The following is a 17,397-nucleotide window of genomic DNA, read 5'->3' on the forward strand; positions in this document are numbered from 1 at the left end:
CAAGGTCTCTTTGTTCAGCAACACTCCCTAGGACCTTACCATTAAGTGTATAAGTCCTGCTAAGATTTGCTTTCCCAAAATGCAGCACCTCGCATTTATCTGAATTAAACTCCATCTGCCACTTCTCAGCCCATTGGCCTAACTGGTCAAGAACCTGTTGTAATCTGAGGTAACCTTCTTCGCTGTCCACTACACCTCCAATTTTGGTGTCACCTGCAAACTTACTAACTGTACCTCTTATGCTCACATCCAAATCATTTATGTAAATGACAAAAAATAGTGGACCCAACACCGATCCTTATGGCACTCCACTGGTCACAGGCCTCCAGTCTGAAAAACAACCTCCACCACCCTCTGTCTTCTACCTTTCAGCCAGTTCTGTAACCAAATGGCTAGTTCTCCCTGTATTCCGTGAGATCTAACCTTGCTAACCAGTCTTCCATGGGGAACCTCGTCAAACACCTTACTGAAGTCCATATAGATCACATCTCCCGCTCTGCCCTGATCAATCCTCTTTGTTACTTCTTCAAGGATTGGGTAACTGAACTTCTTGAACATTTTCAGTTAATCAGGGAGAGTCAGCATGGATTCATGACAGCTTGGTCACACCTGACAAAAGTGACTGAATGTTTTTGAAGGGGTGACTAAGGTATTGAACAAGAAGTGTCTATGGACATTTTTCATATGGACCTCCAGAAGATATTTGATTAAGTCCCACATAAGAAACTGTTAACTGAAGTAAGAAACCACAGAATTGAGGTCAAATTACTGATATGGCTGAGAAATTGATTGAGTGACAGACAGAAGTAGGGATGATGGGTAGGTACTCAACTTAGCAAGGTATGACCAGTGGTGTGCCTCAAAGAATTGTGCTCAGCCCTCATTATTCATTTTATTTATTAATGACTTGGACAATGGTATAGAAAATATATCCAAATTTACTGATGACAAAGTTAGGCAGCATTGTAGACAATGTAGATGACAGCATAAAATTACAGAGAGATGCTGACAGACTAAGTTATTGGTCAAAATTATGACAGATGGAGTTCAATGTAACCAAGTGTTAGGTTAACCAGTTTGGACTGAAATAAGATAGATGAGGGTACTTTCTAGAAGTTGCATACAGTGGATGTCTAAAGGGACGGTGTACAGGTGCATAGATCTTTAAAATGTTGCAGGTGCAGAAAGTGTTCAAACAACCACATGAAATGCTGCCTTTATATCTACAGGACTGTAGTACAAGGAAGCAGAAGTTATGCTACAGTTCTACAAAACTCTGGTAAGATTCCACCTGGAGTACTGTGAGCAGATCTTGACACCACACCTTGGAAGGATATAGTAGCCTTGGAGGGAGTGCAATGAGGGTTTATAAGAATGATACCTGCACTTCAGGATTATGAACCGAGATTACATAAATTAGGACTGTTTTCTTGAGAATTTAGATGGTTAAGGGGTTACCTGATCTAAGTGTTCAATATACTAATGGGAGAAGACAGGGTAGATAAATGAGATCCACTGGTTGGGGATTCAGGAGAGACTTCGGAAGAACTTCTACACCGAAAGAGTGGTAGATGTTTAGAACTATCTGCCACAAAACGCAGTGGATGCTGGATCAGTTGTTAATTTTAAATCTCAGAAAGACATTTCTTTAAAAGTGAAAAAAAAACTGCAAGATGCTATAAATCCAGAACAAAAAACAAATTGTTGGAAAAATTCAGCAGGACTGGCAGGATCTGTGAAGAGAAATCAGAGTTAACATCTTGGGTCCAGTGACCCTTTTTCAGAACTAATGGTAACAAGGAAAAGGTTGTCTTTGATGCAGAAGATAAAGTGGTGGGAGGAGGTAAGGAATAAGAAATAGGTAGAGATAGAGCCAAAGACAGAGAAAAACAGTTGAACAGATACATGGAGTGATAAGCCTAGGAGAACAAATAGTTGCTAATGTGTACCATTGGGATTATGTGTAATAGCAAACCATGTGATAATAAGACCTGATGTGTGGGAGTGGGGGAAAGTGTAGGGAAAGGCACTCAAGTGCTGAGCTTCAGCAGAGCATTGTGCAAGCCTGAGACAGAGATATTGGCCAAGGAACAGGGTGGTCTGTTGAAGTGGCAGGCAACTGGAGGCTCATGGTCTCTTTACAGACAGAATGTATGCGTTCTGTGAAGCTGTCACCCAGTCTACACTGTTTCCCCAATGTAGAGGAGACCACATTGTGAACAGCAAACAGAGTAGAATAGATAGAGTGAAGATAAAAACAAGGACTGCAGATGTTGGAAACCAGAGTCTAGATTAGAGTGATGCTGGAAAATCACAGCAGGTCAGGCGGCATCCAAGGAGCAGGAAAATCGACATTTCGGGCAAAAGCCCTTAATCAGGAATAGAGGTAGGGTGCCTGCAGAGTGGAGAGATAAATGAGAGGGGTGTGGGGGGTGGGGAGAAAGTAGCAAAGAGTATAATGGGTGAATGGGGGTGGGAATGGAGGTGATAGGTCAGAGGGGAGAGTGGAGTGGATAGGTGGAAAGGAAGATAGGCAGGTAGGACACGTCATGAGGGCGGTGCTGAGCTGGAAGGTTGGAGCTGGGGCGAGGTGGGGGAAGCGGAAATGAGGAAACTGGTGAAATCCACATTGATGCCATGGGGTTGAAGTGTTCCGAGGCGGAAGATGGGGCGTTCTTCCTCCAGGCGTTGGGTGGTGAGGGAGCGGCGGTGGAGGAGGCCCAGGACCTCCATGTCCTCGGCAGAGTGGGAGGGGGAGTTGAAATGTTGGGCCACTGGGCGGTGGGGTTGATTGGTGTGGGTCTCCCGGAGATGTTCCCTAAAGCGCTCTGCTACGGGGCGTCCAGTCTCCCCAATGTAGAGGAGACCGCATCGGGAACAACGGATACAATAAATGATATTGGTGGATATTGACACAGGTTTTGCAATTCCTGCGGTGGCAGGGGAAGGTGCCAGGATGGGAAGGTGGGTTGGTGGGGGTGCGTGGACCTGACCAGGTCGTCACGGAGGGAGTGGTCTTTGCGGATAGCGAAAATGGGTGGGGAGGTGAAGTGCAGGTAAAGTGCTGCTTCACCTGGGAGGTATGTTTGCGCCCATGAAACTGAAAAGGAGGAAGTAAACAGGCAGGTGTTATCCATTCTGTGGTTGCAGGAGAAGGTACAATTGGACTGCAGGGGATGTTGACAGTGAAAGAGGAATGGACCACGATGTCCTGGAGACAATGGTCCTTGCCAAAGGTTGACAAGAGAGGAGAAGTGAATGTGTCTCTGGTGGTGACATCCTGTTGGAGGTGGTGGATATGGCGACTCATGATGCTCTCGATGCAGATACTGGTGTGATGGTAGTTGAGGATGAGGGAGACCCAATTGCTGTTATGTGAGGGAGAGAGGGGATGAGATCTAATGTGTGGAAGATGGGTCAGGCCCGGCTGATAGTCCTGTCAACTGTGGTGCTGGGGAATCCTCTGTTGAGAAAGAAGGTGGGACATTTCAGAGACCCCCTTGTCGAAGTTGGCATCATTAGAAGAGAAGCGTCAGAGATGGAGGAACTGGTAGAATGGAATAGAATCTTTGCAGGATGCAGGGTGAGAAGGTAAGGCAAGTGTGGGAGTTGGTGAGGTTACAGTGGAGCTTGGTTGACAACCTATCCCCAGAAATGGAAAGAGAGATGTCGAGGAAAGGAGAAGTCAGAAATGGACCAGGTGAAGATGAGAGCAGGGTGGAAATTGGAAACGAAATTGATAAGCCTTTCCAATTCAGGAAGAGAGAGGGAAGCAGCAACGATGCTTACATTGACATATTGTGGGTGGGGGCCCAAATAGGACTGGAACAAGGAATTTGCCACATATTCCATAAAGACACAGACCTAACTGGAGCCCATGCGGGTAACATAGCCACCCCTTTGACCTGAAGAAGGTGAGAGGAATAAAAGGGAAGTGGTTCAAAGTGATTGGTCAGGCAGAGGAAGGTGATGGAAAATGGGGACAGCTCAGAATTTTTTTTTCCCCCAGGAGGAAGCAGACAGCCCTGAGTCCATCCTGATGGGGGATGGACGTGTAAAGGGATTGCACGTCCATGGTAAAGAGGAGGCAGCCTGAGGCCGCAAACTGGAAATTCTGAAACTGACAAAGGAATTGCAGATCTAGGTCAGAAGGGACTGGGCAAGGGTAGAGAAAACTGAGATGAGATAGGAAGAGATGAGTTCTGTGGAGCAGGAGCAAGCAAAAACAATGGGTCTGCCCGAGCAATTCTGTTTGTGGATTTTGGGAAGGAGGTAGAAAACGTGCTGAGTGGTTGGGAGACTGAGCTTGGAGGCAGTGGGAGGGGAGATCACCAGATGAAATGTGGTTAGTGACTGTTATGGACACGGTAGCCCGATGTTCCATGGTGGGATCATTGTTTACGGTGCAATTCTAGGAGCTATCTGAGAGCTAGCACTCAACCTCTGCAATATCAAGGTTTGTCTGCTACACAACAACTGCACTACCCATATCAACAGGCTTAATTACAAAGTCAGGATCGGAGACCATGGTGTGCAATCAGTTCAGGGGGAGACAAGTTGGAACAGGTGCAAAGAAATAGAAGTGACTAATATGACATTGACAGTTATCGATGAACAGGTTGAGTGCAGGTAAAAGGCCAGAGGGAGGGGTCCAGTTGGAGGGAAAGTGTTGGAGGTGGGCAAAGGGGTCTGATCGATGGGGAGACGACTCTTGTCCAAAGAAATGGGCATGGAGGCAAAGGCGATGGAAGGAGAGCTCAACGTCATGTTGTGCCTGAAATTCATTAATGTGGGGCTGCAGAGGGATAAAACTAAGACCTTTGTTGAGTACAGAAATTTTTGTTCAGCAAAGGTACTCAGGGATATGAACCAAAGGCAGGCACATGGAGTCGGGCCACAGAGCAAAAATGATCTTATTAAATGGTGGAACAGAGACAAGGGACTGAATGGTTCTCCTACTCCTATTACTCATTTTATGACTATTGTAACAATATTAATTTACGGCGATTCTACTAAATTCCACTCCAGGTTGGCAGAGTTGCGTTTAACCAATCCAGAGAAATAAAATTTGTCCATGCTTATGATGTCCAGAACCAATCACTTTTCCCACAATAAAGTAAAAGGCAGATATTTGGAGAGGTTACTGTAACTGTAAAACTGTAACATTAACCAACTCTGACTTACTTTTTATAATCAACTGTGACTTTTCGAAAGCTTGGTCATTCCCACCAGCATTAGAACTGGCAGTTGCCATGACGTCACACCACGCTAAAGGGAGTAAAAAAAAGAAAAAATCCAGTTAAATGAAATATTATTCATACCAGCTTTGGATTGTATTTTGTTGCTATAAAAAAATTCTCAGACCTCTCAATTTTTCTCTTAAATTTGTTAAATTCTCCAGCCTACATTTGCAGTGGTAGCTAATTATCACTTGTGCTATTTCTACAGTACAAATGCACAATCTTTTCTTTCTACTTCAAGATTAACATTGTTTTCTCTCCATGCATTGCTCGACTGAATGTAAACCAAATTACCAACTGCTGATACAGATTACAAGATAGGATGCAGAATAATAGTCTGCGTAAATCAAATGTAAATTTATGTACACAATGCTGCTGAATCAGACCACGTAACAAACGAATTGTTAAAAGCATTTCAGAGACACCAAATGAATGCAAAAATAGTTTTCAGCAACAGCCAATTTCTCTCTTCTGCTCAAGCCCAATGTTCAACAAAATGTATCACAAACCCCATTTCATAAGTCATATTTGTGTAGGTTGTTATGACCTGTAAACCAGATATAGCTTAGGCAACCATGAAAAACCTCTTATCAACACAAAACAAACTGGTGCAACTTTACAAGTGGTAGTTATCAAATTCTACATCAAACAATGATCTGTTAACAATGTAATAAGGTTTGGATTGTATTACAAATAAAAAATTCCAAATATATTGAATAAATCAGCACAGTTATACAGTTTAATCACTTATCCTCATATGTAAGCCATTTAATCTGAAGATACATTTCTCCCAAAAAAGGAACCAGTCATTAGTTTAAAAAAAAACATAGGAGAAACATTTTCCTTGGAATCACTCCATTTAAACAATATTAATTCAAGTGAATATTGCAAAAATATAGTTCATAATTCATATGCTTTAGAATACAGCTTAATAACTAAATGTTTTTAAATCGTACATGCTGGTTAAGACATGGAGTTTAAATTAATTTTGCTTGTTAATTTGAAGAAAAATCTAAAAAGCCTAAGTTAATTAACCTGTGCTTGTCTTAGATCAAGAGTTAATAATACACAACAAACAATGCAAGGCCCATTGCTGAATATTTGAGTAGAGCCAAAGTATTCATCATTATCTCAGAAGTAAGTTCAAAGCTATATATTCTCGGAAACAGTCATAACAACTCATGAGAATTATGAATAATTAATTTGGGTTACAGAACTGGGGCAACATAGTGGTTTGCACTGCTGCCTCACAGTGCCAGGGACCCGGGTTCGAATCCAGCTTCAGGTGACTGCGTGGAGTTTGCACATTCTGCGTGTCTGCATGAGTTTCCTTCAGGCACTCTGGTTTCCTCCCACAATCCAGAAGATTGGCAAGTTAGGTGGATTGGCCATACTGAATTATCCATCATGTCCAGGGATGTATAGGTTTGGTGGATTCGCCAAAGTAGGTATGAAGTTACAGGGATAGGTTAGGGGGCTTGGTCTGGGTGGGATGCTCTTTGGAGGGTCAGTATGAACTCGACAGGCCAAATAGTCTGCTTTCACATTGTAAGGATTCTATGATTCTATGAGAACCAAAGAACCGTGTCATTCGTCAAATAAGTTAATCAGATTTCCAAGAGAATTTGCGTCTTTAAGCCTGTCTTATCATTGTGACTTTAGCAGTGGAAGACTTTATTGATCTGTCAAATGGCAGACAAAAGCAAGCAGCTCAGTTTGATAACGGCTAGGCAACTGCAGTTTTGGTCAAAGTACAGGTTTCAATTCATCAAATGGGGAACAGTCAAAAAAATGTTAATTACACCTGCATTTAATGCAAAGAAAACAATGTTATTGCTTGCTATGTGGAATGCAGGTGGAGCTTCAGTTAGATTTTGTTAGGAAAAAGCAGTTGGAGGATTTGTTCTCACAGTTTATAGGGAAAAGAAAACTACAATGGTCCTCACAGAGCCTTACACAAAAAGTTAGATTGGAAAGCTATGTAAAGACAATTGAGTTATCTGCTAACAAGGCCAAGAAGCTGAGGAGAAAATAGCCAAAAAGTTGATGCTGACAAGGCCATTGAATCTTACCTCAGATGACGTCTGTATTATGAGAATTAAAGTAAATTCCACAGGGTTATGGATATCATTTGGGTTGGTCACACAAATCTTGAAACTTCCAAGTTTTCATACAATAAGGGAATTCTTTGGGGAGGGTGAATTAAATTGAAAATTAGAACTAAATTTAACTTAATTCTTTGTAAGTTTAGTATTGTTAGTACTGCTTGTTTTTCAAAATTTTTTTTGTGTATAGCTTTCGTTTACCAAACATGCAAACATGAAATCTTGTGCTATTCTGCCAAATAATGCATATGGGTGTTCAGATTTCTTCTTATAAAAATAATTGTCCCTGAAAGAATCATAACAATATGTGTCAGATATTCAATCAATCAATTAGGAATCTAATTGACTTCTTTAACTTTGTTTTTAAATTGGGCTTGGCTAATTCTCAGCATTGTAATTTTAAGGAAATTAATTTCTGCTCATAATGAACCTTCAGGTAATCTTGCAGCACTGGCAAAGAAAAAAAGTTAAAAGAGAATCATCAAACAGTTGCTTCAACTGTAAGCGTTTCTTCACAACTTTGTCAGAAACCTGAGTCAATAGATATGAAGTTGGAAGAGCACGGCAGGTCACAGCATCTGGATGTACTCTTCCAGCTTCACATCTATTCACTCTGATTTCCAGCATCTGCAATCCTTGCTCTCTCATTGTTAGAAACCTGTTGGTAATAGACATTTTGATTGTGCTTCTGCACAAAAAGGTAGCAGTTGTGAGGTTTCCTTCGTGCTTGATGCAACTGCAACACACCAACTTCTGTGAACAGCCACGGTTTACTTAAGCAAGTCCAAGCTTTTGGAGGATCACTTAACATTCTTCGCAATGTTTGCGGAGCGTGTCAAGCGAGGCTCCCTGAACAAGGGAACCATCCTTCCTTTATACAGGGTTTTGTATCAGTCAGTCATGCACACAAGACACAACCCCCACCAATCCCACCCAAAAGCAATGTAAAGTGTCCGGAAACAATGTGTGATTAGGTGCAAGGCCGACTATAGATTTTGCCACTCACTCACTTCATCTTCCATCTGTTGTTCTCACAAGATTCATAAAGAGATTAACTTTGTGAAATTCAGTAAAGGTTAAAGAAGTTAGATCTGTAAATGGAGTAAAGAACTAAGTCATTTTCTTTGTTTCTTTGATTCTGTAGGGATTTTATAATTTTCACTTCTTTCTGCAAACAACAGAAAACACAACTCCAGGATCATGGCACCTGCTCTAGATTGTCCTCAAACTGACCATTAAATTAATTTCCAATTTCTTTATTGATGGGTTTACTGAACAAAGTCAGAGAGAGGTATATCAAAGAAATAGACCCTTCAGTCCAACTCATCTATGCCAACCAGACATCCTAAATTAATCTATAGTCTCATTTGCCAACATTTGGGCCTTCTCCCTCTAAACCCGTCCTATTCATATACCCATCCAGATGCCTTTTAAATGTTGTAATTAAACCAGCCTCCACCACTTCCTCTGGTAGTTTATTCCATACACGCACCACCCTTTGTATGAAAAGGTTGTCTGCTATGCTCCTTTTAAACCTTTCTTGCCAACCCAAACTTATGCACTCTAGTCTTGAACTCCGTAGAAACCGTAACTCTTCAACCTATCAATGACCCTCATGATTTTATAAACTTCTTGAAGGTCACCCCACAGCCTCAGGCGCTCCAGGGAAAACAGCCCCAGCCTATTTAGCCTCTCCCTATAGCTCAAACCTTCAAACCTGGCAACATCCTTGTTAGTCTTTTCTGAACCCTTTCTAGTTTAACAACATTTTTGGGATAGCAGGGAAACGAGAATTGAATGCAGTATTCCAAAAGTGGCATAGCCAATGTCCTGAACAGCCACAACATGACTTCCCCACTCATATACTCAATGCACTGACCAATAAAAGCAAGCATACCAAATGCCTTCTTCATTACCCTGTGACTCCATTTTCAAGGAATTATGAACCTACACTCCAAGGTTTCTTTGTTCAGCAACACTCCCTAAGGCCTTAACCATTAAATATATAAGTCCTGCTCTGATTTGCCTTTCCAAGATGCAGCATCTCACGGTTATCCAGATTAAGGCTCATCTGCCACTCCTCAGCCCATTTGCCTATCTGATCAAGGTCCTGTTGTATTCTGAGCTAACCTTCTTCACTGTCCACCACACTATCAATTTTGGTGTCATCTGCAAACTTACTGATCATATCTCCTATATTCACATCAAAATCATTTTATATAAATAACAATAAGCAGTGGACCCAGCACCGATTGTTATAGCACACCACTGGTCACAGGCCTCCAGTGCAAAAAGCAACGCTCCACCACCACCACCAGTTACCTACCTTTGAGCTTATCTAGTATTCAAATGGCAAATTCTCCCTGTATGCCATGTGATCTACCCTGAAAATTAATTTAGCTCTACTTCCTAAAACAAAAATCTCTCTCCAGAATGCACTTTTTTTTGCCAACTTTATTAGCCTTTAAACTTTCAAAGCACATGGCCCCAAAACTTTAATAGGCTCCAAGATTCTGTTTTAGTTGCATTTATCCATTTTCTACCTTTATTTATTCACTCCTGGGGTATGGGTATTGTTGGCAGCCCTGGAATTCCCTCCCTAAGGGCATAGTGAGTCTACCCCAATGGACAGCAGCAGTTCAAGAAGGCAGTTCATGACCACCTCCAAGACAACTGGGGACTGGCAATAAATGCCAATTTGATTTCAAAACGTGAGCATGGTTCAGCTGCTGATGTATAAACACTTACTTGAAAAAGTCATTCTGGCAGAGTAGAGCGAGGACAAGACTAAAGCAAGTTAACATACAGCAATATCAGCATGATGCATCTATTGAAATAGTTAAATCAGCGATGTCATTTTAACCTAAAAAACTGAGGTCACATCAGCTTAACTATTAAATCAAGGTTCTGAATCTCAAATTTCATTGAATTGTCAATCAAGATAATGTACTGAAGTTCTATACTAAGGCTCCAACCTAAAAACTTCTGGTTCAGAGGTGATACATCAGCAGCTGAACCATGCTCACGTTTTGAAATCAAATCAGTACAACTCTGCATATTATAAAATTGACCTTACCAGCAATTTTGGAAAAAGGCCCTAGTTGTTTGTGTCAAGTTTGCAAGGAGCCCATTAAAGATATTTTGCAGGACAATGGCCATTCTGATCCTGATTTACTTGATTAATTTGATTCAATTTATTATTGTCAGATATACCAAGAGACAGTGAAAAGTACTGTTTTGCATGCTAATCAGACAAATCATACCATATATAAGTACATCAGGTATTTGTTCCTTTTTTAAAAAACAAGCTGCTGCTCAGTGCAACAGTCACTTCAGGTCTCAACTCCAAACCAAAAATGATAATATTAATAAAAATTAAATAATGAAAAATCAGAAAGGATTCTAACACTAACACACAATATTCATGTGGTTCAAGCAGAGAGGCCATACCCCTCAGTGATTGGCTATTCAAACCAAACATATTGCTTTAGGCAGAGTACTGACTGTACACAATGCCCACACTTGAAAAATCCAAAATAAACGTTCTGTTACATGATGTTCCATGACTGCAGTACTTGTTGAACTATCCTGAAATTATGAGTAGCTACACTAACAACCAATTTAACTTATGGCTTCTAAAGTGACCCATTTATGCTTGCTAGATGCAACATTTATTCATACACAGGGACTTGTTCTCTGCAAACAAAATATATTGAAGTCTCACTCCATTTTGAATTAGCTTGGGAGCCCATAATTCCTTTTTGTTTTCTCCAGGGCATTGCCATATAGAAGTCAGAGTCAATTTACCAAGCAATCAGCACCCTTTTCCATGTAAAAATGACAACTTGAAATTGGCATTGAGTTTTTTCCTTACGAATGTAAGATGAACAGCTCGTATTTGGTAAGCTTGGTCCTTGGGGAGGTGATAGTGTACTGGTATTATCACTGGATACCATTCCTTAGACCCAGGGTAATGCTCTGGTTTCAAATCCAACATAAATGCCGGCTCAGTGATGCCCGAATTCTGTGAATTAATTTTTAAAAATTAGTCATTAAAAGCAGGTGGAAATTGTTTGTCCATTGACTGTGATTGTACTCAAACTCCAATATATTCAGCATACTTTACGAGAAAACTGTTTCCTCATATTGGATCGATTTTCTTTTCTTTTTAAAGAATGCAATGCTGCAAGTCATTTTTCCCAAACACAGCAATTGCTCGAGACAACCATAGAATCATAAAATAGTCAAAACACAGAGGGGACCACATTCAGCTCACCATTAGTTCTTCACAAAATCACCTCACCAAGACCCAAATACACTATTATTTCCTCTTAGCCCTGCAATCTTTTCCATTTCAGGTAATGATCTAATTACTTTGTGAATGCTATGATTGAATCTGCTTCCATCACACAAGTAATGCATTCCAGATCCTAATCACCTGCTATGTAAAGGAGATTTCCATGTCCACTGCTGCTTCTCTACTTCAAGGAGATCAGTCTTAGCTTCTCCAATTGTCAGTATAATTGTAGTTCCACATCCTTAAATTAATCTTTTCTGCACCCTCTCACTGTCTTCACAGCTTCTTATGGTACCCAGAATCGGACACAAAGTTCACTGTGTCCTATTTATAAAGCTGAAAATCCCACTTCTTTACTACCGGTTTTTCCACTTGCCTTATCGCCTTCCATGATTAATGCACAGATACACTCCAATTCCTCTACTCCTCCTCCTTTAGAATTGTATCCTTTATTTTGTATAGTCTTTGCATCTTCTTCTACCAAAATGAATCACTTCACATTTCTCTGTATTATACTATCTGTCCATTCCAGACCTGTATGCTGACATCTATGGTAGACAAGTCAGTCGATCAAAAGTTCATTCCTAGACCAGGGGTTGATTTTGTTGGTTATAACAGTGCATGCCTGATCACCAATGAAATATCAACATCCAAAACAATGTGCTAAAAGTCCCCTTAATTATTTTTTTCAGTCTGTACATGGCAGTGGCCTCTGAAACGTGACGTCAATGTTGGGAACAGCATCAGCATAATCAATTGGCTTGCGTAGAAATCTCCGAGTGGCTGTACAATTTAGAGGGAAGATTACAGTTGAAAGCAAGTCTACTATCATGTATCTTTAAAATGCAGCCCATATTCACCTGTTTGATCACTTGCAGTCACTTAAGGTTCCACAAACGAAAGTAAATTGCTTGTGGGTGAAAAATTGAGGCTGACTATCAACTCATATAGCTAAAAAAAAAAAGAAGAGGGGTGCCAAGTATATGGAGAACTAATTTCTGGGATTAGAAAAATGGGTTTTGACTTTTAGTCAAAATACACCAGATCAACTTGTAGGCTATGATTTACAACATGTCGTCTTAAATTTTAAAACAAGCCTCCTCATTCTTCTCAACATTTCCAAGTTTCACACGATCTGCAAATGTTGATGTTGTGCTCTTCACATGAAGTCCAAGTTATTAACATTTATCAGGAACAGCAGGGGTCTGAACACTGACCTCTGGGAACTGCACTATAATGTTCCAATAGTCTGAAAATAATAGTTTATTACTACTGTTTCCTGTCAATTAATTTTGTACCTCTGTACTACTGTTCCACTTATTCCATAAGCTGTAATTTTGCTCATACGTTTGTTATGCAGAACGCACCAGCTGCCTGTTGGAAGTCCATGTGCATATCAACAACATTATCTTCATCAACTGTCTCTGTTAAGTCTCGGAAACATTCCAGCCCAACATGCCCTGAACGAATCCATATCAGCTTTCCTTCTCTAACCCACATTTACCAAAATGTCTTCTCATTATGTAAATAGTTTTTAAAAGATGCCCTTGCCAGTGGTTAAACTTACTGGTCCACAGTTGCTTGGCATATCCTCACAACAAATCTTTGAACAAGTGTGTAACATTTGTAATCCTCTAGTTTCCTGGCACCACCCCTGCATCTAAGGAAGTTTGAAAAATTACAGCATCAGCCACCACAATTTCCACAGAGATCCTTAAGCAATTTTTAAAAAAGATCTGTTTTGTAACTTGATTATTTGATGCAGTATGATTGATGTATTGTTAGAAAAGAGTTGATTTAGATGATTATGGTTATGCTGCTGAATGAGTTGGTTGCAGTAAAATTGCTGGAGTTTGTTTGCTTGTCTTCCCAATCACATCAGGCTGACAGAAAATCAAATGCGTGTTCTTTGAACCAAAGAATGTTCATGGTCTTTATAAACAAAATGGGAAATTGATTGGAAAGAAAGAAAAATATATGTCAAAGGGATAAACCATTCTTCTTCTCTTTGGTCAATCAAATGTACTAGTGGCATGGATTTAATGAATGTCAAGATACCTAAACTAACTTGATTATCAAATTCTTTTTCTTTGGGAAAGTAGCCGATCCAAGTACAAATCAGAGGGAATCAACCAGAAAGAAAATATCCTGTAATGTGCCACTGAAAATCAATCCTAATAGTCAAATACTATTATTGTACAGCATAATGTTGAGTCTAATATCACTTCTTTGTATTCAAAACATTCCTCTCTCCACAGATGCTGCCAGACTTGCTGAAGTTCTTCATTATTGTTTGTTTTTATTTCGGATCCCCAGCATCTACAGTACTTTGCTTCTGCCTTAATCAATTAAATTTCTTCCTATACTATATTATCACTTAGGTTAGCTCACCAGAATATTTAAAATTTCAATCTGATTAAAATAAAGTTATATACAGATGCAGTTAGAAACCCACATTGCTTTGTGCTAACCAGTTAAACAATTTACACAATCAATATACCCAAATAATTTAATCAACAAGACTGCACAAAAGACTTTTACCTCAAAAACAAAGCAACTGCTGAACATATTTAAAGCCAACGGTCAGAGAACTCACTGCTCCCGAATTTAACAAGAATAAAGGTCTGCGGCAGAGGAGCAGACTTTAAAGCGATCACTTTGAAAGCATCTCACATTAGCACCACATTTTTAGATAAATTCCCCAAATCCATGGCTCCAGTCAAAAGAGTAAACCATTGTCCGATATTCCATTAGGTCTTTCATATGAAGTTAAATATTCAAGTATCAAAATATGATTGGGCCATGTTTAAACAGTCCACAGGTACCTTGGACAAGTACGCCATCACCGTCACAGACTTGATCAGCAAGTGTGTGTGTGGAGGACTGCATACCGAGGAAGTCAACCCAGGTGTTCCCCAACAGGAAACCCTGGATGTCAGGACATACAGAACCTGCTAAAAAAAACAGGTATGAGGCCTTTAGATCAGGAGACCCACTCAAGTATAAGGAATCCAAATATGACCTTTGCAGAGACACTAAGACAGCCAAGGACCAATATCGATCCAAACTAGAGACCCAGACAGACACCCGACAGCTATGGCAAGGACTGAAATGACATCATAGGTTCTAAAAAGAGACAGTGCAAGATAGAAGACAATGACACATCCCTCCCAGATCATCTCAACACCTTCTATGCTCGCTTTGAGCAGAATTTTGGCAGGGAGGTAACACCTATTCCAACAAGTCCTTACGAACCTATCCCAACAGTCATTGCATCAGAGGTCAGATCAATTTTCCTTCGTTTGAATCCAAGTAAAGCGATGGGCCCAGACAGAGTACTAGGCTGTGCACTCAGATGCGCAGATCAACCGGCAGAGCACATCTTCAACCTCTCCTTGCAGCAGGCCACTATCCTTGCCTATTTCAAGAGGGCCAACATCATCCCTGTGCCTAAGGCGCTCATGCAGCATGTCTCAATGACTACCGCCCAGTGGCCCCAATTTCGATGGTCATGAAGTGCTTTGAAAGGCTGGTCATGGCATATGGCATTAATCAACTCCAGCCTCCCCACTACTCTTGATCCAGTCCAATTCGCCTATCAGACCAACAGATCCATGTCAGATGCCATATCACTTGCTCTTTACTCCTCCCTAGAACATCTTGACACCAAGAACAGCTAGGAAGAACCTTACTCATTGAAGGCTGAACTGCAGTCAACACTATTGTCCCCTCGAGACTGATTACTAAACTTAGTGGTCTCAGACTAAGCCCCACTCTCTGCAACTGGATCCTTAGTTTCCTGACCCACAGGCCACAGTGAAGTCTGGGGACAATATTTCATCCTCACTAACACAACACTGGAGCCTTCCAGGGGTGCGTACTCAGCCCTCTACTGTACTCACGTAAACCCATGACTGCGTCGCCAAATACCAGACTAATGCCATTTACAAGTTCACTGATGACACCATCATAGTCAAATCTCAGATGACGATGAAACAGACTACAGACGGGAGGAAGAAGACCTGGAAAAAACGGTGCACTGAGAACAACCCAGCCCTCAATACCGGCAAAACCAAGGAACTCATTATTGACTTTCGGCGGGATGTTACTCATGCCAACCTACACATTAACAGCACAGAGGAGGAACGAATGGAGAGTGTCAAGCTCCTAGGAGTGGTCATCAACAACAAGCTTTCCTGGACTCTTCATGTGGACGCACTGGTTACAAAGGCCCAACAACGTCTCTTCTTCCTCAGACACCTGAGGAAATTTGGCATGTCAGCGAGTGCCCTTGCCAACTTTTATAGGTGCGCCAGAGAGAGCATTCTGCCTGGATGTATCACTACCTGGTATGGCAACTGTACCATTCAAGATCGGAGACAGTTACAGAGAGTGGTGAACTCAGCCCGGACAATCACAAAGGCCAACCTCCCATCTATAGAATCCATCTACCAGGCCTGCTGTCAAGGAAAGGCCGCCAGGATTCTCAATGATCCAGCCCACCCTGGCAATGTTTTTCTACAACCTCTACCATCGGGGAGAAGGTACAGGAGCCTGAACACATGCACCAGATAGTTTCGAAACAGTTTTTATCCTATTGTTGTTAGAATACTGAATGGACTCACAAATGCTTAACCTTCGCCTGTACCTGTGTTTTTGTTTTTGCCGCTGTTTACCTATTGTTTACTTATCTATGTTATTTAACTGTGTGATCTGCCTGTATTGCTTGCAAGACAAAGCTTTTCACTGTTCATCGGTACATGTGACAATAAATTCAATTCAAATACAGAGGGGAAGGGGAGGAGTAGTCTGTAGCCCCCCAACAGAGGGACAAAGACACATCTGAAGATAATAGCATGAAATATTAAACATTGATGCCTTTAATCTTTATGTAGATTGGATTAAGACTTAAGGAGCAGAAGTTGGCCATTTAATTTATTTGATTTACTGTAAATACAGTAAAAAGATTTGTTTCACATGCAGTACAGGCAGATCATACGTGTAAATCATAGGGTATATGACAGAGCATGACATACAAAGTTACAGCTGCACCAGGAGGTGCACAAAAGTAATAACAACATTAGATTTGAAATTAGACATCCATTCAACAGTCTAAAAACAATGGGGAAGCTGTTCTTGAACTTGTTGGTATGTGTGTTTAAGCGTCTATATCTTCTGCCTGATGGACAAGGTTGGAAGAGAGTATTACGGAGATGGGAAGGGGTTTTTGATGTCGTTGACTGCCTTTCCATGGCAATGTGAACTTAGATAGAGTCCATGGATGGGAGGTTGGCATGCGTGAAGGTCTGGGTAGGTGCACAACTTTGTAGTTTCTTACTGTCCTGGGCAGAGCAATTGCCATACCAAGTGATTATGGATCCAGATAGAATGGTTTCTATGGTGAATCTGTAGAAGTTGGTGAGGGTCCTTATAAACATGTCAAATTTCCTCAGCCTCCTGAGGAAGAGGAGAACGTGGTTGCGCCTTCTTGACCTTTGCATCTATATGGGAGTTCCAGGACCGATTGTTGATTATTGTCACTCCTAGGAACTTGACGTTCTTGACCCGCATTCAACCTATCAGGTCTAGACAAAAGTGAGGACTGCAGATGCTGGAAACCAGAGTTTAGATTAGAGTGGTGCTGGAAAAGCACAGCAGGTCAGGCAACATCCAAGGAGCAGGAAAATAGATGTTTCGGGCAAAAGTCCTTCATCAGGAATGGTGGCAGGGATCCTCCAGGGTGGAGAGAGAAGTT

At 41.1% G+C, this 17,397-nt stretch overlaps 1 protein-coding gene across 3 annotated transcripts in view; it reads right to left on the bottom strand.

The window, feature by feature from the left end:
• The window catches only part of wwp2 (WW domain containing E3 ubiquitin protein ligase 2), a 204,497-nt gene that overhangs the window by 176,225 nt on the left and 10,875 nt on the right, over positions 1-17,397 (bottom strand). The window contains exons 1-2 of one of the 3 annotated variants that reach the window (XM_043706702.1): positions 14,468-14,545; positions 5,185-5,268 (exon numbers count right to left, since the gene is read on the bottom strand). In XM_043706702.1, coding sequence (XP_043562637.1) covers positions 5,185-5,268; positions 14,468-14,531 — 148 coding nt within the window. In that variant the 5' untranslated portion in view covers positions 14,532-14,545. Of the gene's footprint in view, positions 1-5,184; positions 5,269-11,219; positions 11,370-14,467; positions 14,546-17,397 lie in introns of those variants that run through there. The other 2 variants (XM_043706701.1, XM_043706703.1) reach the window with 2 other exon arrangements.

Source organism: Chiloscyllium plagiosum, chromosome 17 (genome assembly GCF_004010195.1).
Source record: "Chiloscyllium plagiosum isolate BGI_BamShark_2017 chromosome 17, ASM401019v2, whole genome shotgun sequence".
Lineage (NCBI taxonomy): Eukaryota > Metazoa > Chordata > Chondrichthyes > Orectolobiformes > Hemiscylliidae > Chiloscyllium > Chiloscyllium plagiosum.